A 22,447-nucleotide genomic window follows, 5' to 3' on the forward strand; every position below is an offset into this window, starting at 1 on the left:
ATTCTCTTATCGCTAGACCATAGATAAGTCCCATTTTGACTTATGGAAGAGTATCTCATTGTCTGGTTATAACATGCGCGGCGCCCTTGATTGTCACTTCTCTCCTTCATATTTTGACTTCACTGTTGCATCATAAGTCGCTTAAACATGACAGCTCCAGAGACACAATACGGACATCTTGATGAATCTGCAATTCCCGGCACTGTCCATCTGGTCGATCTCGAGGGAGTCATTAAAGGAAAGCATGCAGCAACATCGCAGCTCAAAGATGTGGTACTCGTACCAGCGCCTAGTTCAGACCCAGACGATCCTTTAAACTGGTCCCCCAAACGAAAGTGGCTGTCAACTGTCTCCCAGAGTGTCTATACCTTGATGGTTGGAATTGCATCAGCAGCAATATATAGTGTGCTCGTACCAATATCGGAGGACACTGGGCTCACTCTGGCAGACCTCAATGCCGGTACTGGCTATATGTTTTTGCTTTTCGTAAGTGATGTTTAAAACTCAACATTACTTTATCTTACGGATCTAGGGATGGGGTTGCCTCTTTTGGCAAGCCCTTGCGCTTCAATACGGAAAACGACCCGTGTATCTGTTCTCGATGCTAGCAACATTAGTAAGTCATACTCATCCCCAACCCGGGAGGCTGTCTAACCAAAACAAGGGAATCATGATATGGGTCCCTCATGCAACAAGCAATGGTGCATGGATAGGTTAGAGGGCTAGAAACGAACATTGTTTTGGCAATACTAACATTTTTCAGGAAGCAAGATACTTCAGGGCTTCGTTGGTGCGCCAATCGAGTCTCTTGTTGAAATAAGTATCGCAGACATTTATTACACACATGAAAGAGGAAAATTTATGGGATTATATGCGTTCACCTTAGCAGGTAGCAATTTTCTTGCGCCTGTGCTTGCTGGTTTCATCAACGACGGTCAAGGTCAGTGAAAAGTCCCAACTCTATGGCAGGTGATCGTGGTTGACCGTTGTAGGCTGGCAATGGGTCATGTATTGGTGTGCTATTTTTCTCGCCATTGGATTCGTTTTCTGCTTTCTATTCATGGAGGAAACGAACTATGATCGAGCGCCTATAGAGACAGTTGAGACCTCTGAGCCCAGCCCAGGAATATCAACTCCTGAGGGAGAGTTTCAATCTTCAAGCGATCCTGAGAAGACTAGTGCTTTGGGTAGCCCAGAACCCATTACCGAAACCCTGGCAGGAACGATTGATGACAAGCCAAAAACATATTTCCAAAAGCTCGCTCTGTTGGATAAGAAGCGAGACTTTCATCTTTTTCGCATGATGGTCAGACCGCTCCTCTTCTTCTCGCTGCCTTCGGTGGTGTATGCGGGCTTTTCCTACGGGAGCAACCTGATATGGTTCAACGTGCTAAACGGCACTGCTTCTCTCATTCTCGGAGGTGCTCCCTACAACTTCTCCAGCTCCATGGTTGGCTTGACATACCTTTCTCCTTTGATTGGAGTCGCTGTCGGTTCATTTTACTCGGGAGTTATTGGCGATAGAGTCGTGCTTTGGCTTGCTCGTCGCAACAAGGGGATTCTCGAACCAGAACATCGTCTATGGCTCTTCTCGCTATCATTGATCCTCATTCCAGGATCTTTGATTCTATGGGGAGTTGGTGCTGCCCATCATATACACTGGTTTGGTCTGGTATTTGCCATGGGTGTCATTGCCGCGTCCAACTCCATCGGTATTCAACTGTCAGTCAGTTATTGCATTGACAGCTACAAAGATTTGAGTGGTGAAGCCATGGTCACTGTCATCATAATCCGAAATACGATGTCCTTCGCTATTGGCTACGGTGTTACACCATGGGTGACAAACATGGGATATCAGAACGCCTTCATTCTAGCAGCGTTTGCTGGGCTGGCTCAGGTCACAACCTTCCTCGCTGTCGTTACATGGGGGAAGAGTTGGCGAGATATGACAAAAGCAAGGTTCTACAGATACGTGAAAGAAGGTAGCGATGTTGGTGTGACTCACTGATGAACGTGTGTAAAAGTAGCCGTTTGCTCATCTTCCTCGTGGCTGGTAAGCGAGACACAGCTGTTGAGTCCAAAGCCCGAGGTTCGTCGGAACGGGTAAGACAAGATTCTCTCGTTTGCAGTCTGAACATGTGTAAATCATGGCCAATTAGACCTATTCCTTATTACTAAGACACAATATAGAATATTGAATAAGCCAAGGGGGGAAAGGATGTGTTTCGCCTGAACCGCTTACTGCCCTCGCGGAGGGCAAGATAAGTGGCAGTCGAAACAAGATATTTTCTTAAAACAATTGAGCAAATATCGTATATTGAGTGAATCAACTTGGCACAATATTACAGAATCCGACTAATGAGTAAATGACATCTCCTTGGGCTCTATGAGAAATCAACCTGTTTAGTCTTGAGATCATTGGGCAGGTGACTGACATTTATTATTTTGTCCACTGCGAGCTGCCTGAATCCCCCTCCAGCCTGAGCTTTCACACACATGGAATAGATCCAGGAAAGTTACGAGCACATGACATCCTAACGTTTTTATCAAGGTACTACTTTTGTTCCCTCGAGCTTCCCGAGTAAAGGGTCCCGTCGAGTCCATTTGCATACAAGTGATGTCTCTACTCGGCTGCCGACAGGTTATCCGTCAACACTGTTACACATACTCCGGGAGGTTAAGGGAGTATCTTCCAGAACTACGGTTAGATACTGCATAATCTCGAGCCGACCAACCAGTGTAGCCAGGCCTGAGATTATGCTGCAATACGATAATTGGGTTTTCGTAGACGAGAAATGGTACAACAATACATTCCGTTGCACTCTATTACTTTCGGCTGCTTGCCGTTGTTTTTCTTGGCTCCAATGAATGATATACATAATATAATTGAGTTGCGCAATTGCCTGTCCTTACATTAGCAATAAGAAACAGTAGAGAATAGGAAGACATTTATTGTGCAAAGCTCTGAGTTCCTCTGTCCATCATCGATATCGAGATCAGGTTTGGTTTATTGTTCTAGTTAATCAGTCCCCTTGAATCTACATTTTTAATTAATTAAGTGAAGTTTGTTCGAGTTTTTGTCTCGTGTAAGGTTACTCGGTAGTTGCGACAGGCGATGATTGTTACCGTGTCGAAGCAATGGTTCGCGAGGTCGTGATGGTGTAGGTAGTTTGTTTTATCTTGAGATAACTTCCTGTTTTCTTTAATAATTGGGAACGTTAAAAACACCCTAACGCTCTCTTTTTAATTCTTACATGGCAGCATCTTCTGTAAGCCATTAGTATTTATTCAAGATGCAAACCGAGTATATGTTTGACTTCTTGCAAGAGTAGATATTTGTAACCCGAGTTGGCCATTGTATACGATTCTTTTTCAAGTTATTAAGTGTTCAACAGAGGCCATGCTGTAATCAGTGTTCCTGAGAATTAAGGGGCTTTCGGTCTTGGAGTCTTTGGTCGTCGCAAGCGAGGATTTAGGCTGCCAAGGGCCACTCCATTTGACCTGCGTTTGTGACACTGCAACTCACGAGTCACGACACAATCTCCAAGAAACCTATCCACCACCTGAGCCCATGCTATTTGGTACGAAGTTATTGCCTCGTAGCCACTCAAGTATATCTTCGACTCGGAGCAAGTATCTCAAAGGAAGCAATAAAGTCGTTTCCAGAGCGGTCAGTTCCTGTCAGTATTGTAATGCTGTCCGAGCAGAATAACGCTAACTCGAGAAATAGCGTGGCATAAACGTTCATTTCATCGCCCCTTTCCGATGACATTTCGGACGAAGATCTGCTCTTTTTGGCGAGTTCTTCGGAGTGGACCAGTCGATTACTGAGGCTCGCTGGTCTGCTCGCTGGGACTTCCAAGATTCTAAATATGGAGCGCCTCAAATGAACTTACGAGTTCTCCGCTGCAGCTCTCCTGCATGTCGAACTCTTCTTCCGTAGGACGAGGGGACCAACATGTCGGCACGCATAAAATCATCGATTTTCGGTCGTGCTGGGCACTACATTATCTACCAGACGCATGCGGTCCAGTGATCAGCCCTGCGTCGTAGGTGAGGGATTCTCCCTGGACATCCACCAATATATAGATATGTACGAGTACCCAGGCCCAGGCTAGCTATGTCTCTGTCAGTTCGCTCAACATGGGTCCACATCCTGCTCTTGGCTTTGCGAGTGGCCAAAGAGTAGGCTGTATGACCACACTGATAGTTTATGATGCACCCCAGGATTCGTATTTATTTTTCTTCGATGTGCGTTGTCTGTGCAGTGCATGCTAGTTGTTTATTTCCCGATGGTACAAGAGGAGGGTTGTGATTCACGAACTGGCTGCTTTCGCTTTCGCTTTCTTCCTTTCTGCCCTGCACCACTAGTCGAACGACTCCCTTCTTTGCTGAACAGCCTGATCGGATAGTCGCAGTCCTTCGTTTATCTGCGCGTCAATCGAACAGTGGTTCGAATAATAATACATAATTATTTCCACCATGAGATACTCAGCCATTCTTGTGGGCGGCCTGGCGTCCACCGTGGGTGCTCATTCAGCTGCTGGTGACGTTAATGCAGTTGTCCCTCAGCTTCTAGGCGGGAGACACTTTTTATCAGAGTTAGCGGCACGAAATGCATTGCCTCAAGCAGCTTCTGTAGTGGTTCCTGAGGAACGAATGGTGGAGGAGAGACAAGATTCAAACGGTCGATGCGGTCCTGGGTTTGGAAAGTGCACAACGGGCTGCTGTTCGGATTCTGGGTATTTTCTGTTCCTATGAATTGGCGAAGTCAATCGTGCGGACATATCGCGCGTACTAACAGGCGGTGTTAGTTACTGCGGTACAACATCAGAGTATTGCAACGCTCCAGACTGTAAACTAGCATATGGCCCGGGATGCGATGGAAACAAGATCCCAGCCGGCACTTCGACATCGAGCATCGCTCGAACGAAAGTTGGGAGTGTGCCTTATGGAGGGGCGGGAATCTATGACTGTAGTGTTGCTGGAGGTATGTTTGATCAATGTCCTCATCTTCGCAGAGACTCACCAAAGGTGACTGCAGACATCGCCTTGACTTTCGACGATGGACCCTACCTATATACGTCGGATTTACTTGACAAGCTCAAGGTGTACAATGCTAAGGCTACCTTTTTCATAAGTATGCTTACAGTTCAGGGGAATGGGGCAACCGACTAATCAAAGTAGCTGGCAATAATCTTGGAAAAGGAGCAATTGATACCACAGCTTCTTGGTCAAATCTAATCAAGGTAGGCGTCCTCATACCCGACCTAATCATCTAAGCTAAAGAACATTCAAAGCGTATGATCACAGAGGGCCACCAAGTTGCATCTCACACGTGGTCACACCAGAACCTCACCTCTCTGGACCCAACCACTTTCCAGAACCAAATCGTATACAATGAAATGGCTTTCAGAAACATTCTTGGATATTTCCCAACATACATGAGGTAGTTGGTTTTTAGCGGTAATTACAAAGAACTCGCTAAGAAAATTATAGACCTCCTTATTCTGAGTGCAACGCAACCTGTGGTGCAAAACTTGCGACCCTTGGGTACCACGTCACATGTACGTCGCCACCCCCTTCATCATATATATGACTTCTCACTGATATAACCTTCAGACTTTGACTTGGATACTGCTGGCTATATCTACTCTACCCCGGACCAAATTCAAACATCCAAAAACATATGGGACAGTGCGATCAACCCTAGCAACAAGGCGGTCGACAACTTCCTTCAGATAGAACATGATATCCAGTACCAGACGGTGTACAACCTTACAGATTATATTTTGGCTTCTCTGTCATCACGTGGGTACCGAGCTGTCACGGTTGGGGACTGCCTCGCGGATCCACAAGCAAACTGGTATCGTGCAGCAGGTTCGGCTGTTCCGACAGGCACCACGACTAGCACTGCCTCTACTCCTACAGCCACTGGAAAAACGGTAAGCGTTGAAGGCAATTGCGGTGGAACTATCACCTGCCAGGGATCAAGTTTTGGAAAGTATGTAATCCCTACCTATGGTCTACCTTTCAAGCTGCTATTATCGCTTTAGAGTTAACGTGAAGCACAATTGCTAACTTGCACAGCTGTTGTTCCCAATACGGATATTGTGGAAGCACTTCAGGCTACTGCGGTACCGGGGTATGAAAACCTTTCCCTTTCTACTCCCTTTTGAACTCTTGTCTTTGGTGTTTAAGTTCGATCCTCAGACACGGCTCCTGGCTCTAAAGCCAACAAGAAAGAGGAATACTAATTTGCTCTAGTGTCAATCCTTATTCGGAACTTGTAGTGGTGGCTCTGCAAGCACAACAAAGGTAGGCCAAATTGCGATTTTTGACCACAGTCATTTCTCTGTCCCTTTCGGTTTACTGTATTTCCCAAAGCCACATGTTCTTCTTGTTACTGAGCATTGAACTGATATACTCGCAAGACCTCAACATCGTCGACCAAGACTTCCACATCTACAACGAAGCCGACCTCGACCGCACCAACACAAGCAATTAGTACGGACGGATCGTGTTCAAACACAGTTACATGTAAAGGCTCAACGTTTGGTAACTGTGAGTAACCTTCTTTCTTTCAAGAACCAACCGCCAGTTGTCACGGAACATTGGGTTCCTTACACACGGCTGTTAGCTCTAGGGGCAATTATCAAACCATATGCTAAACTATTTCTATAGGCTGTAGCCAATATAGTTTCTGCGGGTCAACGGCAGCTTACTGCGGAACTGGATGTCAGCCAGGCCGAGGGAGTTGTTCGTAGGGAGCACACCTGTGTTACGCTGGCGAGGATTAGCGAAACCAATGCTAGGCAGCGTCTTTTAGAAGTCCTGCTAGAGACGCCTAGCCGGACAACTACAAGTACAGCCCACATGCTGGGTACGAGGAAACTACTATTATACAACAGGGGAAGTTGGGTAGTGGAGTTTCGTATCTAATGCACGCCAATATCCGTGCGATTAGTAACGGAATATGAGACAAGCCTGCAAATTATAATTTTATCACCTCTTAGTGAATCCTTTCGTAATATACATCAAATATCCTGTCCGTGAACCAACCTGGCTCGCGGAGGACAAATTAAGTGTCAATCACCTACGTAATAAACTTGGACTACACAAGTCGAGTTCGAACAGAGCGTAAGAAGCTTTATTTACTCAAAATAATACACGAAATATCTCATATTGTCCCAAATTAATCCACTAAATAACGAGATTTCGTCAACTTAATCGAAGAAATACCGTGTTTTGACTGCCACTTATTTTGTCCACCGCGAGCCTGGGAAGCATTCAAGGAAAGGAACACGAGCCTCGGGTAGAACGCCCCCACCAAGGTTGATCAACAATCAGCAACTCCAGCAAACAATCACAAACTGCAGACTCGCCTCTCCATTGTAGATCGCCCCTACACCGAATGTTCTCGTAAAACCAATTCTATGTGCTGTCAGATTAGCTTCTCTCGTCAGCGCTGCATTCGCATGCAGAAGCACGGAACCGCCACTGATGCCCAGCCTTATACGGGACCACCCAAGAACTTCTCCTCTAGTCGCACCTCGTACAAGTATTCCGTCCGAACCCTTCGCACGATCGGGATACAGGAGCTGGTAATCACAAAATCAAACTTGGGAGATGGATTTGGAGAAGGAACTGACCTGCTCAGTAAGTCGCTCCCGGCGATATGTTGCGGAGTTATCATCCCGGCCAAGGAATTCTTCCTTGACTATATCGCATCGTGCGGAATGCGTTTTGCGCCTGCTTCGCGCACATGCTCCCTCGACTCTAGACCTACTCGACTCATGCTAATACGTCTTTTTTGGTTCTAGATATGCACGGAGATCCTCTACCAACCCCTCACACTCCTTGATTGCCTGCATACTTTCTGTGGCTCATGCCTCAAGGAGTGGTTTGGCTTCCAACTCAACAGCTCGCGCAACTCGTCAAATCCTCTTCCAGCAGGTATAACCCCGTACACATGCCCATCATGCCGCGAGCATGTACGAGACACGAAGCACAATGCGACGGTGACAACATTGGTAGACATGGTGTTGACGAAAGACCCAAGTAAGGGTAGGACGAAGGAGGAAATAGCGGAACTGGCCAAGAAATATACCGTAGGGGATGAAATATTGCCCAAATTAGAGGCTAAGGAGAAGAGTCTCAGAGAGAGGAGAGTTGAAGATGAGGACAGAAGATTGATGGAGGAAGTGAGAGGCCTCAGCTTGAGGGAGGCGGGTGTTGGTGGTGTGAGCGAAGGGTCAACTGACAGACGGGAAAGAAGACGAGCGGATGAGTCGAGATCGCACAGCTCGAGGCCTCAGCCAGGGCGAGAGCAGAGTAGAGATAACAGAAGTCGGGACGGCAGAGGCGGCGAGGATCGAGAAAGGAGAAGACGGCGGGAAGCAGACTCGGAACGAAGGAGAGATCCGGACGGTAGTGCTTTGAGACCAGAGTCTGATCGTATCGAGGAGCGAAGACGAAGACCTAGCAACGGTGAAGCAAGCAGAAGAAATGAAGATACACGGAGATCGGCAGCGAGACAAATCGAGCATCAATCATCACTACGATCACTTCTTAGTTCATCTGACGTGGATTCTCACGAAATGGAAGAAGAGATTCTTCGTCAAATAAGAGAGGAGGGTTTGCTGGATGGAATTGATCTAGAAAACATTGATGTCAACCAAGAAGACCAGATTAGTGAGAGGATAGCGGAAGCATTCAGGAGGAGACAAGAAGAGAAAGCCGAGGAGGAAAGAGACAGGAAGAGGTCGAGTGACCGCAGACGTCAGGCCAGGAGCTCGGCTAACAATTCAAGAGAGGCCTCGGGTGATGAGGGCAGGAATCCGGGAAGAGTGCATTCTAGAACAACCAGCTCTGTTAGTCAAAGTGACTATCAGAGTCGGCCACCACCATCCATGAGTGCGTCGCAGCCGAATCGCCTAGACGTTCGTTCTGGCGACGAAGGACGACGCAGGAGAAGGACTACAAGCAGCAGTCGAAGCTCTACCGCTCCCACTCCAGTGACAGAAGCCTTAGCAAGACCCGCAGCAAGGTCCTCGACAGACTTAAGCAACTCAAGACAATCTGTAGACGTCAGTAATCGCCGTCCTCCAACGACGTCAAGAAGTGCCACAGATCCTAGCATACAACAATCAACAGATCCAATCACTCAGTTAAGCTCACAACCAACCCGGAATCGACTTGATACGAGTCCAAGAACATCCACTGCTGCTCGGATAGAGGATCATACCAACCCAAGTCCACTCGCGCAAGAACACTCGCCCCCTGTTGAGACGGTCATAATCGCTCCTAATAACGACAATTCTCTAGCTGTCGTTACTTCTCCAGTTGACCAGACGTTGATGCCAGCTCCGCTTTCTCCTGCCCACTCTCCAAATAGGTCTCCAAACCGATCGCCCAAGCATTCCCCCCATCCCTCGCTCTCTGACAGAGCGACCGCTCTCTCCAGTAGTACAAGGCCGACTTCATCTTCTTCAGCTACTCATAGAAACAGGGCGCCACTCTTTCCGGAGCCGTCCATAGATTGCGCGCGGTGTCTGAAAACCCACATCGAATACGAACTTCACTACAACTGTGTTAAATGTCATGGAGGAAACTACAATATCTGTTTATCATGTTTCAGATCTGGCGCAGGATGTCTTCACTGGTTTGGATTTGGTAGTTTTGCATGGACAAAGTGGGAGAGCCTTATACAATCCGGCGAAATTCCATCATCAACAGAGCGGCCGCATATGCTATACCCAAGTCGATATATTCCACCTAGTACAACACCAGGCGGGGCGGAAGGGCGCAAGACACTCACAACACAAGATCCTATGAAACGACTTCAGAGCGGTGTCTTTTGTGCGAATTGTCTTGCGTGGGCAAATGAATGCTATTGGCGTTGCGAATCGTGCAATGAAGGTGATTGGGGATTCTGCAACAATTGTGTTAACCAAAGCAAATCGTGCACACACGCACTTTTACCGTTGACATATAGACCTCCTGAGCTAGATACGCCGGAAACCAATCTCTCATCTCGTGGCAATTCTATGCCACCATCTGCTACAATTCTTACTGGTCCGGACGTTGCAAGTATTGGCCACTTTCAGCCTCTGACATTTTCTACGAATTGCGATATATGTCACCGTAGCATCTCTCCAACATCACATCGCTTTCACTGTCCACAGTGCACCTCCAAAGTCCCCAACACTCAACCTGGTGACTACGATATCTGCGCAACCTGCTACCCACGTCTCGTGACATCCCGCCGAATCAGCCCAGAAAATGGCGGTGATGGTTGGCGTCGCTGCTTAGAAGGCCATCGTATGATTATAATCGGGTTCGAAAAGAGTTACTCAGGACAACGCCGGGTCATCATATCCGACCTCATAGGCGGCCATCTTCTAAAATGTGAACCGTTCCCTCACGCTTCCTACCCCGATTTGTCGAAATGGAGCTGGGGTGAAACAGACCAGCACTCCAAACTCGTCACGAACAATGTAATGAACACCCCGCCTTCGAATTTTGAGGAATTCGTCCAGGCCGCTGGGTTTCCAGCGGAGGGTGGGACGGGCATGACTTGTTTGGCGCGGTGGAGTCGGTATCCAGACGATAGTGCCGATGATGAGTTGGGCTTTCCGAAAGGTGCTATTGTGGGAGAGGCTAGGGATGTTAATGGGGAATGGTGGTTTGGTACATATCTGGGGAAGAAAGGACTTTTCCCTGGCGGGTATGTGAGAGTTTTGAGCGGTTGAACGACCCATTGACTCTTTTGGTGGGGAACATTTTGGTTGTATTTTGATGAGATGTGATATTTGACCTGATGATTGACGATAGATGGGGAGGTGGAATGTTCTTACTATTTATGTAATATGATAATATATAGTTCATGAGATATGTGTTTATGATGGTATTGATACGACCTGTTTCGATGCTGATGAACCATTGTATTTATCTGTAAAGCGCCAGCTTCCTTATTTCTAGGCGCGCATTTTCTTCATATTTTCTTTGCTACTCTTATTTGCACAATATACAGGTAAACCACTGGTCAACAGATTGTGACAAGGAAGCACGAAAGAGTAAGTTGTTCAGAAATCTCGGAATTATATTTCATTTTAACATTTTATGAAACATCATGCTGTAACGTATAAATGGGTATCTACATGCAATCCATCCCCAGATAAGAATATAGAAATACGACAGAAACTCAACGCCATCGAGGGCGTTTAATAATGCAGGAGAAACCTCCAGGTCGTAATCGTAACATCGTAAGAAGTGGGCGGGTTGAGAGGCGAAGAACAGCAGCCAGCAGCTAACAGGCTCAAATACAAAGTGAAGAAAATAACGATATGCCACCAAACTCCAATTTGGTCGCAAGACCAGCCACCTCTTTTGGTATCCATAGAATGAGTCGTAAGTCGTCATCATTCTTAGCGCTCTAGTACATCATATCTTCATCTTCAGGTGGTCGTTATTCAAGCACTGCCGTTTTCCATAGCTTCTATAGGCGGACCGCCCGGTTTCCTACCGGTAAGACACTTCACATGAAAGCCCATACCGCTGGCTTTGGTTGGATCCAATGCAACCACACGAGTCTTATCCACAATCGTTTGACAGATTTTCCTTACTTTCTTGGGATCCCATCCCAGACCCTCAGTCAAAGGTCTAAGACATATCGCTTCAACACCACACAGTTGTGTAATCAGGAAATGCTTTCCTATAGATTGAGCTTCCGGATCGGTAGGCCAGTTGCCAAACGGTATCATGTGGGTCGTCTGTTTGACGTCTACGTAACCCAATCTTTCGAGGACTTCTGGCTCCAGATGGCTACTCGTTCGTGGTCGTCCTGATAGTCGAGTCGCCTCAGCAATAGCGCGAAACCACTCTGCAATGGTATTGTCGGGACCAAAGTAGGAGAGCAGCTGTCCGTGATCGTCGAAATCAATGACCTCAATCCAACCCCCTGGTTTCAGATGCTTGAAGGATAATTTGTACATCTCTTCCCAAGATCTGAAAGCACCCGTCATCGTCCGGAAATGAATCAAGTCAAACTCATCCTCTGGCCAGGTCCAACCTCCTTCTTCTTCTGCATCATCAATCTCGAAGAATACGTTGAGCGGAACGGCGCTTGGCTGGATTTTGGCAATATCGGTGCCAATGATTTCCGCGTCTGGGTACTCGTCACCCATCGCCATGGCCCATTCACCCGTTCCAGTACCGACATCTAATATTTTCGTTGGGTTTTGGAGTCGCACCGTCGTCAGCTGTTGATCAAAGAGATACAAGTAGACGGTGTGCAAGATTTCTGTGCGGTCCTGCTCCTCTTGATCATTTGGCATGTAATAATCTTTGCAATATCTTCGGCCGTGGATCATGAAATAGGTGATATCAGAATCATAAAGAGATTGCGTGGAATTTCTGGAATCGATATTAGTGTTGAAGAGAGAAGCAGCTCCTTCTCGGGCTTACACAGTGTCTTGGTCACCCAGCGGTTGGTGGTAGACGGTTCTTGCTGCAGCCCCTCCTCCCTCAAAATCGCCGTACACTCTTTCCTCTCTCTCTTCTCGATCACCGCCATCCGACATGTTACTTTGCACATTCCCCATTTCATCGTCCACCTCCAGGGTCGGTAAATCCGATGTGTCGCGAATTGAGGAGCCTTCCGAGGAGCAGCTGAGTTCGGCCAGGTCTTGCTTCCCCGTTGGCATCTCTATTTCCTGCTCCTGAACCATCAACCCACCCAGCTTCTGGAAGCTACCGTGTTTCGCCCAACGTATACGGTCTCTGCTACCCTCGTCTTGTAATCTTTTGGGGGACAATGAGATGGTCATGACAGGACTCGAGATCGGGATAGATGGTTCGATCATCCGGGGTCATGGGGTTCGAATGTCACTCAAAGTGGAGAGCCATGTATCCAAGCCGTTGCATGCAATCCTCCTAAGCACGAACAAACCCCATGAATGAAGCACGGAAAGAGGATTCAGGATGGTTGTGAAGAGTGAAGGAAAATGGGCAAGCGAAAGAAAAAATAGGAGCTGTGTGAAGAACCAAGCAAGCAAGCGCAGCGAGACGGAGGGTGGAGGTGGAGGTGGAGGTCGGCATCGTGAGGGAGAGGAGAAGGGAAGAATTATTAATATTCGTCTTGCGCCGGAGCCATTGAATTCGCCGGGCCCTGTCTGGACGGTCGAGCGAGCGAGCACCGCTTGCTGCTTGCCCTGCACCTGCTTGCAGGAGGAAGAGCGACAGGGACCGGGACCCAGGACCAGATGGGGACCACAGGCTGCACAGGGCTCTCTTCGCCAGTGGGCCGTGGCCCAGTGAGCGATGGGTCGATGCTGGTTCCGGGGGCGAGATGGCAGTCGAGGTTCGCCGACAACTGGTTCCACTGGCTGGTCGATACGAGGAACACCATGAATCTCGAGGCTTACAATACTTTACAATACTGTACAACCAAAATCAATACATGCTAAAGCACAAGAACATCCAGATCCATACTTTACCCACACGACATTCAACATTTACATCTAAATTGTCTTCCGAACCGAAACGCGACGATACAGAATCAGCACGAACTCCGCACAAGTCGTGCAGGGCAATAATACTGTCCTGGAATGGAAGTGGTCCCGCAACCCATCCCAGCCTGCTGGAAATGTGCCTAAGCCGCTTGGACGCCCGGAGAAAGCAGAGAACGCAGCTTCACCGTATCACAGTGCGCCAACTCGAACAACACCAAGCTCGATCGAGCCACGACCACCACCCCGTCGCCCCCCACCAGCTCGGTTCTGGGTCCATCATCCCAGGAAAATTCCAGTGCCATGCCCCCGGCTGAGTGACAACGGCACAGGTGAAGACGGCTCCGGGAGTGGCCTCGACCAGAGGGGAAAGCAAAGTGAGGGGGAGGCCGTAGCAGTGAGTACGACGGTACGACCAGGCACTGCTGAATTGAAAAGCCATGCTCTGGCCATGATGATACTTTCTTTCTTTGCGTCTTACTGCTATGCCACCGCGAACATTATTGCGCTTGCTCTGGGTCCATCGCATCGCACGCCAGCCTCATCGAACCTCCGCTGCGACGGAATGTGCGCTGGTCACGGCGGAACATGCACAACACCTTACAACTGATTCCGTGGCTTTGGCACATGAACACTGCATCAGAACGGAGCAATGGGGGGACGGGCTCCGCGCCGGAAGGAGGGCATAATTCTCGAATCTCGCAAATATTCGACCAAGCAGAATCCGGTCGAGAAAACCCAAGACGCTGTTCTCTGGAACCGACTTTGACAGCAGACGTTGCCATTGGCCTGTGGGCATGCTTCTCGAGGTGAGCATAGAATACAAAGAACTGCTCACGCCCCTTACTGCACCTTCTGGCAAATGGGAGATGAACCGGAATCCAGCCGCAGCAACTTCGCTGCATAGAAAACACAATCAACCAGGATGGACGGGCAGTCAGAATCAGCCATGGCAGAGTCACCGCATGCGGTCACGCAGATAATTATCTTCTCGAAGCCCCGGCGACGAACTGCAGCGGCAGAGTTTCCTGCATGCGCCGACCGTTTCCTTCCCTTGGGACAGCTTTCCAATACACCAATATCGTCCTGCAGTGGTGCCGTCGCACGAGGATCCAAAGGGCGGTAGTGATATCTTTTTACTCTGGCAGTTAATCATTATTACCCGGGGGAAATATCCCACGCCGGTCGAGTTCTGGAATTCGGTCAGAACTTCAAGTTTGCGAAGACTAGAGCTCAAATAATGCCCAGCAAGAAGGCCGCTGTTGATGAAAAGGCTTCTACCGAATTGCTCGCCAAAGATGGCCTCGAACCGCACTTGAACAGCTGGTGTTCATGGTAAGTTCCCTCTGAGCTGATATATCGAACTCTTAGGCACAAAATGATTCAGCAGAACGTATATCGTACTCCGTATTCCGAATTGGGGCGAGCTTTATTAGACCAGACACCACCGGTAAATTGGCGGGTCCCGACTCTGCGTTCCTCTCGACTCGACACCAACACCCGAGCCGAACGCGTACCGCACTCTTGGTTGTTGGGAAATCTCACCAAGACACGAAAAGGCGAAGACCTCAATGGTGGAGAATCTCACCTGTCATCCCTCTTACACCGATACCAGGTCCACGTCCTCGGGCTCGGGGAGATCTGCCTCCCCAGGCTGCTGGATATGTTTCTCGTACACCAATACCGTATTGTGTGAAACGTCAAGCACTGGACGAATCGCTCAAGGAGTAATGATCTCACGCATTGTTGTTCTCTTTCGGTATGATGATTCCAAATCACATCAACGATGTCTCTGCCTCTCAAGGCGAAGACACAACAGGCAAATATCGGCCTGAAGATGCTCAGACTTTCCGATTCTTCTATCGTGCCGTAGAAGCACGTTGGAAGACTTCTGGATACCGAATTGTTCAAACTGCGGTAATACCCCCCTTTATTACAAGGGGTTTGACATATTCCGGGCTGACCGCTGCAATAACCCTGACCTAAATGCACAAACCATACGAGTGAAGAACGTGTTGCATCACGTCTGGCGGGAACAACCAAGTTACCACAAAAGTCAACGTGGCGGTTGGGAAAGACAAACGTAGACGTTTCCCGATTCAACTGTACGTGCATGTTCCCAGCGAAGCTCCATGGCTTTTCGAACTTCCTTTCTTGGATTTGATTATGTATCGTAATTCTTGGTCTACCACCGTAGACCTGCTGGAGTATCTTTCAACACTTTGCAAAAAAATTATTGTATAACATTTTTATCTTATATCCGAAAAGGAAAGTTGTCTCTGGTGTTTTCGATGTTTGTGCTCAATATCTTGCCGTCACTAATTACAAGCGGGGGTCTAGAGACTTATTTTGTCTGGTAGCAGTCCAATGTGAAGTCGTTGATTAGGGCGTTTCTCAGTGATGAACGCAATGGTTTCGTTGGCCTAAGATCTAACAGTTCCAGCAGTACGATTAAGCATTCGTTCGGACACGACCGTCCGCCTAATATCGGAACTCATAACCGCCCTCATTGTGTCCCCCCACGGGTTGAAAAAACTCCAATTTTAAGGCATTTCTGATTACATTGTTTATGTACAATTCCTGAATACGTCAAAAATAAACCTGACATCCTCCGGCGCCTCTTCAATCATGGTGTCGTGACAAGCCATACTGTATTGAAATAGTGAAAACAATAGGCTCCGGCTCCGTAAGTTGCACTTTGGTATTCTCAAAATTAGAGTCTCGCCATCTACTCGTTTAGTCAGGAAACTTAGACTTGTATATCGCTTTGGACATTCACCGGGAAACACACCAAATACCCATCCTGGATTCTCGTCCTTGTGCTCGGTACGATCGTGCTATGCACGCAGCATTTCCCATCACAATTCTCGTTCATCCTTCTCACTACCCTTTTGCCAGATCTGTTCATGCATTTATTCTGCCACTTCCTCATCCCGTTATCTACCGCCGCCGACTGGAAGTTTGCGCTTTGCTCGAGGACACGGCTGCAGATTCTGTAGTATGTAGTGCGACAGGAACATCCTTTGTATACCACGTGGATTTCGCGACACATTATGAACGTGCTCCGGTACTGATGCTGTATGTTCGATGGATGCTTGACTTGATGGTGAAAGACAAACTTTATAGAGCAAGGCCAAATACGGCTGAGATTTTCTAAATGAGGTGTCAGCACACTTGCTTTTACGCAAAATGATTTTTTGGTGATTGAAGGGCTCAAGGTATGCGAATTTCATACGTAAGAGATGGTTTCTCTACTTACGCTTATGTGTAGAGTTCCAGGTAATGTTATTTTCTGGTTTCGCGACAGGTATTTCGTTGGATATATTTCTCCCGAATGTTTGCAAGCGCATCATATATTCCAGTCGAGGAACAAGATAATATCTTATTAATGAAGATATTCTAATTTTGAGATTTGGTGTTTGCAATGGTTGTTCTGGTTGTGTTGTTCTGGTTGTGCAAAGAGGAAGACATTTTTAGCTAATTACTCGGGGACTTGGCCTTTTATATCGTCCGCAAGATCGTGTGCTACGGAACCGATCTTGACTCTTTAGTTGACGAGGTGAGTAGGAAATAAGTTAATGATTCAATTCACCTTGATACTTTGGGGCTATAAATTTCCGTACATGTGTTGTATGAACTTGCCCTTCGAAATGCAGCAAATGCTAAGCGAGAGCCTGTGATGAATTTCATCGTGCTTTTCCTTGTTGGAAGTGAGCTCTACATATCATTGTTGAACCGATAGTGACTGCTAGCTGCTTTGAGTCAGCAAAGAGAGAAACTCCCGACTATTTTCGCATGTCTACCATGACACTTACCTAGACTGGATGAGGATACTCACCGTCACCTTTCGATCTTGGCAGAGCTTGTGACAAATTCTCATTTGGGCATGGTTGCAGCAACAACTTGAGACTTGAAGTTTCAAGTAGTTGATGAGAAGTGATACCTCACGAAGATATTCCTTCTCTGGTGCCTTGTACGCTTGACCTCAAGGACAATTCTAGCGTAACTGCCTCTGAGTAGGTTGGAATATACCCTTAAACCATACATCACAATTTCAATGGTTAAGGTTCTTCAATTCTGCACCTCAGGAAAGACATCTACGTGCGAGGGTTGGCTAAATCACCAAGTGGATGGGAATTGCGAAGACACTATGACTCGAAGAGGACCGACGTTACTCTTGAGTTCACCAGCTACAGTAAGCTTTGATATGAAGCGGAAGCTAGAGGAAAGTTGTCAGAATTGCTTCCTCTCAATGATGACAGATTACTTTTAGTTGAAAATAGTCTGAGCGAACCAACTTTATTAAGTTGACAACAGTTAATCTTACAAAACCACAGTTCACAAAGGTCACAAGCTCAAGGCAAAATACTCACAGTTGAGTTTAAAATATGGTAAATTGGTGACCAAATCTTCCAGACCAGACAGAAACGTCCTGTTTAAATAAACAACTCATGTGTCTTTTGAGTGCTTGCTGCGAATATTCAATCACACTCCAGTGGATCATCGTATTCATCTTTGCGTAGTATTCCATAAGGCGCTCAAGAATTCCACTTACATCATAGGTGAGCTAGGGGATTAATTCTGCTAAGACCTCAAGCTCACAATCATAATGAAGGTAGGCAAATATATGGTATCAATAGTTTCCATCCTTCTCAGATATGCTGACTCTTGAGTCTGCCTGCGTTTACGTAGTATGGTACGATTCACGTTGACCAGTCATCGAGTATCCATGAACTTGGACATTTGGCCGGGATGAACTGCAGTAGCTACTGGGTTTGAAACCGCCTCTTAATCATCTTCCTCTTATGGGCAAGAGTATCACTTGACTGTTGCCAAAAGCAGAGGGCTCCATATGCAAAAGACGTATGAAGAATGTCACTATTCACGGGAGCCTTCGCGAAGGATGCAAGCGAGTCTCTCGCATATCTATATCAGGAAGGAAATGAAGTAATCGTGGCGGCCTATTTCTCATCCACCACTTCGTGTAAGCACCGTGAGTTTCAGAGTATAAGTTTCTGGTAAGCCGAACAATGATTATGTCAAAATGCATGCAGTGAACGGTCTGACGCGTCAGCACTTTGCTTCCAGTGCCCATCTGATCAACCATAATGGCTGCCAAGAAATGAAGTGAAGTCGTATTGCTGTTATTACTTGGAAGAGAAGACGTATATTGATAAGAACTCTGCAGGTGCTATGGGCAATCCAGGTTGGTAGCATATTCGTGATGTGTGCTGCGGCCTATTAGAAACATGGAACATAGCTGTCTGTATACGGTAAGAATATATAGTCGACTACAAGAGGTTAAATTAGAACAACAACTACACTTTTCTTTCTGTCCCAGTACAAACGACCTTAGTCATTTACCTGGGTATGAGGCAAGTGGTAGCACACCTCATCCATCGTAGGACACTAGGAGGATTACGCGAAAAAGCCATGACTTAACAATAAGTTGCTAATCCATACAGCGTTGAGATTTAAAAACTCAAGCAAAAGGCGTCGAATATGCATAGACGTCCAAAGACTACTCGCAGTAAAAAGATTCAAAAGCTTCTTTGTGTTGGAAGCATACGTGATCGAGATGTGGTAGGTAATTGGGCCGAAAACCATGCTGACTGACTCGCTTATCTGAATACGTTCGTTACGTGGCAGAGGATCTAGCGGCTTGCTGACGACTTCATTACGACTACCAAACTAGGCAAGCGATAGACGTTTCACATATCGAACCGATGTGTGTATAGAGTTCCGGTAATCAGCACGATCGCCGTTGAAACAATTTGACGGTCTCGAAATTTGAGAAGATGACGAAGAAACGCAATGCCCGCAAAACATTGATCCTACCTAGGTAGCCGTTTGACCCCACCAGTCTCGCCCGAAAAGGCGAAAAGGGGTCTAGTAATAGATAGGGGGACCCCTGAAGAATCGGGACAATCCCAACTCGTAGAAGCGAAGCCTATCAAGAGCTTCAGATCGTGAAGCATTTGAATTTTGAATTAAACGGTAATATCAACGCAAATACGAAAGTACGCTTTTACGAACACAGCCCATCGTGGCATGATGATACGTTACAATGTTCTGGTATGCAGTTTCGCCGACAGTTTACACTCATTTGACTTGGAGTGTTTCAAGTTTCAACGCATCGTCTTCACTTTGCTTAGTGGAAATCACGGAACTTCGCCGCATCGTAGTGAGATTCTAAGTTAAGCATTCAGACATACGGTACTGCCTATCATATCAGCGTACTCGATTACAACGTTGGCATGTTGAGACGATCCGATCTGGACCAAAATCGACGTTCTGAGCGTTGAAGTTTGTACCCACGACCTCCGGTGAGGTGTAATCGAGCTAAACCAAACCAGGGAAGGCTATGGTCTTGAGGCGTGAAGTTATTCAAGGACATTACTATCAATCTATCTGACTATGGACATGAAGCCCGCGAGTCTAGAGGTACGACTTTTAGCAAAATCTCTAACTTCTTGTGGTTGCAGATATGCTCACGGAACAATAACCAAGCGTACAAGGGTAGAGAGGGTCTCTGAACTTGACTAACCTAATGGTTGATCCTGGGAATATACGTAGAAGTGCTGGGGCATTGGGGCAGGGCCGCGCAGAGCAGTGAGCATGCCGATATCCACTTCTCTCACTTGAAATGTAGTTATTATCCTATCGCGGCGCGCTGATGAGCGCCTTCGCTGCTTCGTATCCTTTTGCCTTTTCTTTGTCTGCCCTTTTTCTGTAGGATGAACATGTCTTCTATGATGGCGCCGAATTCTCGGCTGCCGTGGCTTGGTGCTATTACCGCTTTGTTCGTAGTATGGTCGCTCTATGCCACTATGAGCTCTTCTCGCCTTGTAAGTCCTACATGTCGCACAAAGTTCTTGAGAAACTTCCCGCTTCAAGAGACTTGCGCCAGCTATATTCCCGTCATACTAACGCTTCATAAGAAATATCCTGTCTCGTCAGCTGTAAAGGGCGACTCTCCGAAAGGCTCTTCCACCTCGCCAATTGTTGATACCGTCGAGGTTGTGAGCGACCGCCCCTTAATACAATACGCATACGCCGATGGAAAGACGGATAATGCGCGAAAGAATCTTGAATTCTTCCTGGCGCATGGGTTACACGGTGCCGCCGATTTCGTGTTCATCCTAAATGGAGAAACCACAGCGAAGAGTTTAATACCGAACGAGCCGAACATTCGAATAGTGCAGCGGGCCAATGATTGCTATGATATGGGTGCTCATGCGGAAGTACTTCAGGCGGACGACAACTATAAGAGGTACAAGCGGTTTATATTGATGAATGCAAGTGTGAGAGGGCCGATGTTACCTCACTGGACTAGAGAGTAGGTCGTGAACTGCTCGCCCAGTGTGGCACGGCGCTGACAGAATTTAGATGTTGGACGGATATGTTTCTTGGGAGGCTGACCGAAAAGGTCAAGGTAGGTTACGCGATCCAACAAAGATTTGCTTGTGTTTCTGAACTAACAAGTCGATAGCTTGTTGGTCTGACAGCCAATTGCAAACCTTTTTTTCATGTCCAGTCCATGGTCCTCGCTACCGATATTATTGGCATCGAGACACTTCTGCACCCATCTCAAGAAGTTCTCGATATATACGAAGCTGATCCACCGCCGAATCTTCGTCCTAGCGACCCTCTCCCATGGCAATCCCCTGGAATCAATGGCTGCTTTCACACCTGGGAATCAGCTGTAAATGCAGAAGTTTCGACGACTCGTTTGCTGCAAAAGGCAGGCTTCAAAGTCGATGTCATGATGAGCGCGTTCCACAGCATGAACGACTATCCCGCGGAATGCGAGCCTGAGAGTGGAGATTTACTATGGGAGAACGAGTACTACGGAATCAGTGTCCATCCTTTTGAAACAGTATTTATGAAGGCGAATAGAGACATTACGCCTCTCACCGTAGACCGGCATACAGAGTGGATCAACAAGAACAAATACTCGAGTTACGATTACTGCAAAGAGCCTTCTCGGGCTAATTACAAATTATGATATATACATACATCCTGAGGAATTCACGGTTGCATGATCTGCATTATTAGGGAGCGAACGGCGTTTAGGCATTACATCTTTGGCATTCTGAAGACTTTACACCAGCCATTTTTGTATATATATATGGATTATAGCGAGAGATACCAGCAGTCGCTTCCAAGCGGTTTGCACTTGATAATAGACTTATTAGTGTACTTCTGAGCAATTTTTTTTTTTTTTTTTAGTCTCACCTGAATACCTATCACAAAATCCGAGCTCAGTACCAAGAGTTCCAATGTTGTCCACCAGTCGTTCAGAGTTTGTAAGGAAATAGAACACAGAGCCTCAAAAAGAAATTGTTTAAAATCAGCTATGGAAACAGATGAGTATAATGTAATGAGGCTTATAGGCTACACATTATACCTGAACTCGCATATTTCCCCACCACAAGCTTGTTCCATATTCCATGTGAGGTCGATCATTTATTGGTATAATGTCGCTTCTTGAAATCTTAACTCTTGACTTTTGAAGAGCATGCACATCATTGTCTAGAGGTAGGCTACACCAAGAAAGACAAAATCAGGAGCACTAGCTTTTTCCATTCTCTGACGGACGAAGGCTAAGTTCTGAATGGCGCGCATTGTAAACGCACCTGTGGATATGACCGTGTTTGGATGGAAAGCTGGATATGAGAATATCTTCGGTGTAGAACCATGTCGCACTTGTCCCTCTGATCTTACGCGGCACCGTAAAGAAGGATTTTATACAGCCCCCCAACTAGCGTCCGACAGCCTTGATAGAAGACAGACTTTTTAATCCCTAAGCTGAATCTTCATGTTGTTCCTCTTTGATGTCACTCTCGGATTCACGTAGTGTCGGAGGAACCAGATTCACGATCCTCTTTCAACTTTCCGACCTTTATGATCATCGGTGAGTACATGCTAACGTA

General features: G+C 47.0%; 6 protein-coding genes across 6 annotated transcripts; 5 read left to right on the forward strand and 1 right to left on the reverse strand.

Annotated features, from left to right (window-relative positions):
- Positions 1-147: 147 nt before the first annotated feature.
- On the forward strand, positions 148-2,008 carry GLAREA_05531 (MFS general substrate transporter; the record flags this gene model as incomplete). The annotated part of the gene is made up of 5 exons (XM_008078820.1): positions 148-486; positions 533-616; positions 665-713; positions 764-940; positions 993-2,008. 5 exons carry the CDS (start codon positions 148-150, stop codon positions 2,006-2,008), a joined length of 1,665 nt encoding a protein of 554 aa, XP_008077011.1.
- Positions 2,009-4,482: 2,474 nt separating this feature from the next.
- On the forward strand, positions 4,483-10,754 carry GLAREA_05532 (Glycoside hydrolase/deacetylase; the record flags this gene model as incomplete). The annotated part of the gene is made up of 13 exons (XM_008078821.1): positions 4,483-4,742; positions 4,815-5,140; positions 5,188-5,249; positions 5,301-5,449; positions 5,500-5,567; positions 5,623-6,004; positions 6,091-6,145; positions 6,268-6,374; positions 6,435-6,564; positions 6,685-6,883; positions 7,017-7,140; positions 7,454-7,659; positions 8,038-10,754. The coding sequence occupies 13 exons, from the start codon at positions 4,483-4,485 to the stop codon at positions 10,752-10,754; spliced, it is 4,785 nt and encodes a 1,594-aa protein (XP_008077012.1).
- Positions 10,755-11,474: 720 nt separating this feature from the next.
- GLAREA_05533 (S-adenosyl-L-methionine-dependent methyltransferase) lies at positions 11,475-12,830 on the reverse strand (the record flags this gene model as incomplete). Its single annotated transcript, XM_008078822.1, has 2 exons — positions 11,475-12,417; positions 12,469-12,830. The coding sequence occupies 2 exons, from the start codon at positions 12,828-12,830 to the stop codon at positions 11,475-11,477; spliced, it is 1,305 nt and encodes a 434-aa protein (XP_008077013.1).
- A 154-nt stretch (positions 12,831-12,984) lies between these two features.
- On the forward strand, positions 12,985-14,121 carry GLAREA_05534 (uncharacterized protein; the record flags this gene model as incomplete). Its single annotated transcript, XM_008078823.1, has 2 exons — positions 12,985-13,316; positions 13,560-14,121. 2 exons carry the CDS (start codon positions 12,985-12,987, stop codon positions 14,119-14,121), a joined length of 894 nt encoding a protein of 297 aa, XP_008077014.1.
- A 630-nt stretch (positions 14,122-14,751) lies between these two features.
- Positions 14,752-15,207, forward strand: GLAREA_05535 (uncharacterized protein; the record flags this gene model as incomplete). Its single annotated transcript, XM_008078824.1, has 2 exons — positions 14,752-14,846; positions 14,883-15,207. The coding sequence occupies 2 exons, from the start codon at positions 14,752-14,754 to the stop codon at positions 15,205-15,207; spliced, it is 420 nt and encodes a 139-aa protein (XP_008077015.1).
- Positions 15,208-20,254: 5,047 nt separating this feature from the next.
- On the forward strand, positions 20,255-21,519 carry GLAREA_05536 (uncharacterized protein; the record flags this gene model as incomplete). The annotated part of the gene is made up of 4 exons (XM_008078825.1): positions 20,255-20,359; positions 20,453-20,850; positions 20,901-20,946; positions 21,004-21,519. The coding sequence occupies 4 exons, from the start codon at positions 20,255-20,257 to the stop codon at positions 21,517-21,519; spliced, it is 1,065 nt and encodes a 354-aa protein (XP_008077016.1).
- Between the last annotated feature and the right edge of the window lie 928 nt (positions 21,520-22,447).

The sequence above is a fragment of the Glarea lozoyensis genome (genome assembly GCF_000409485.1).
Source record: "Glarea lozoyensis ATCC 20868 chromosome Unknown GLAREA10, whole genome shotgun sequence".
Taxonomy (NCBI): Eukaryota; Fungi; Ascomycota; class Leotiomycetes; order Helotiales; family Helotiaceae; genus Glarea; species Glarea lozoyensis.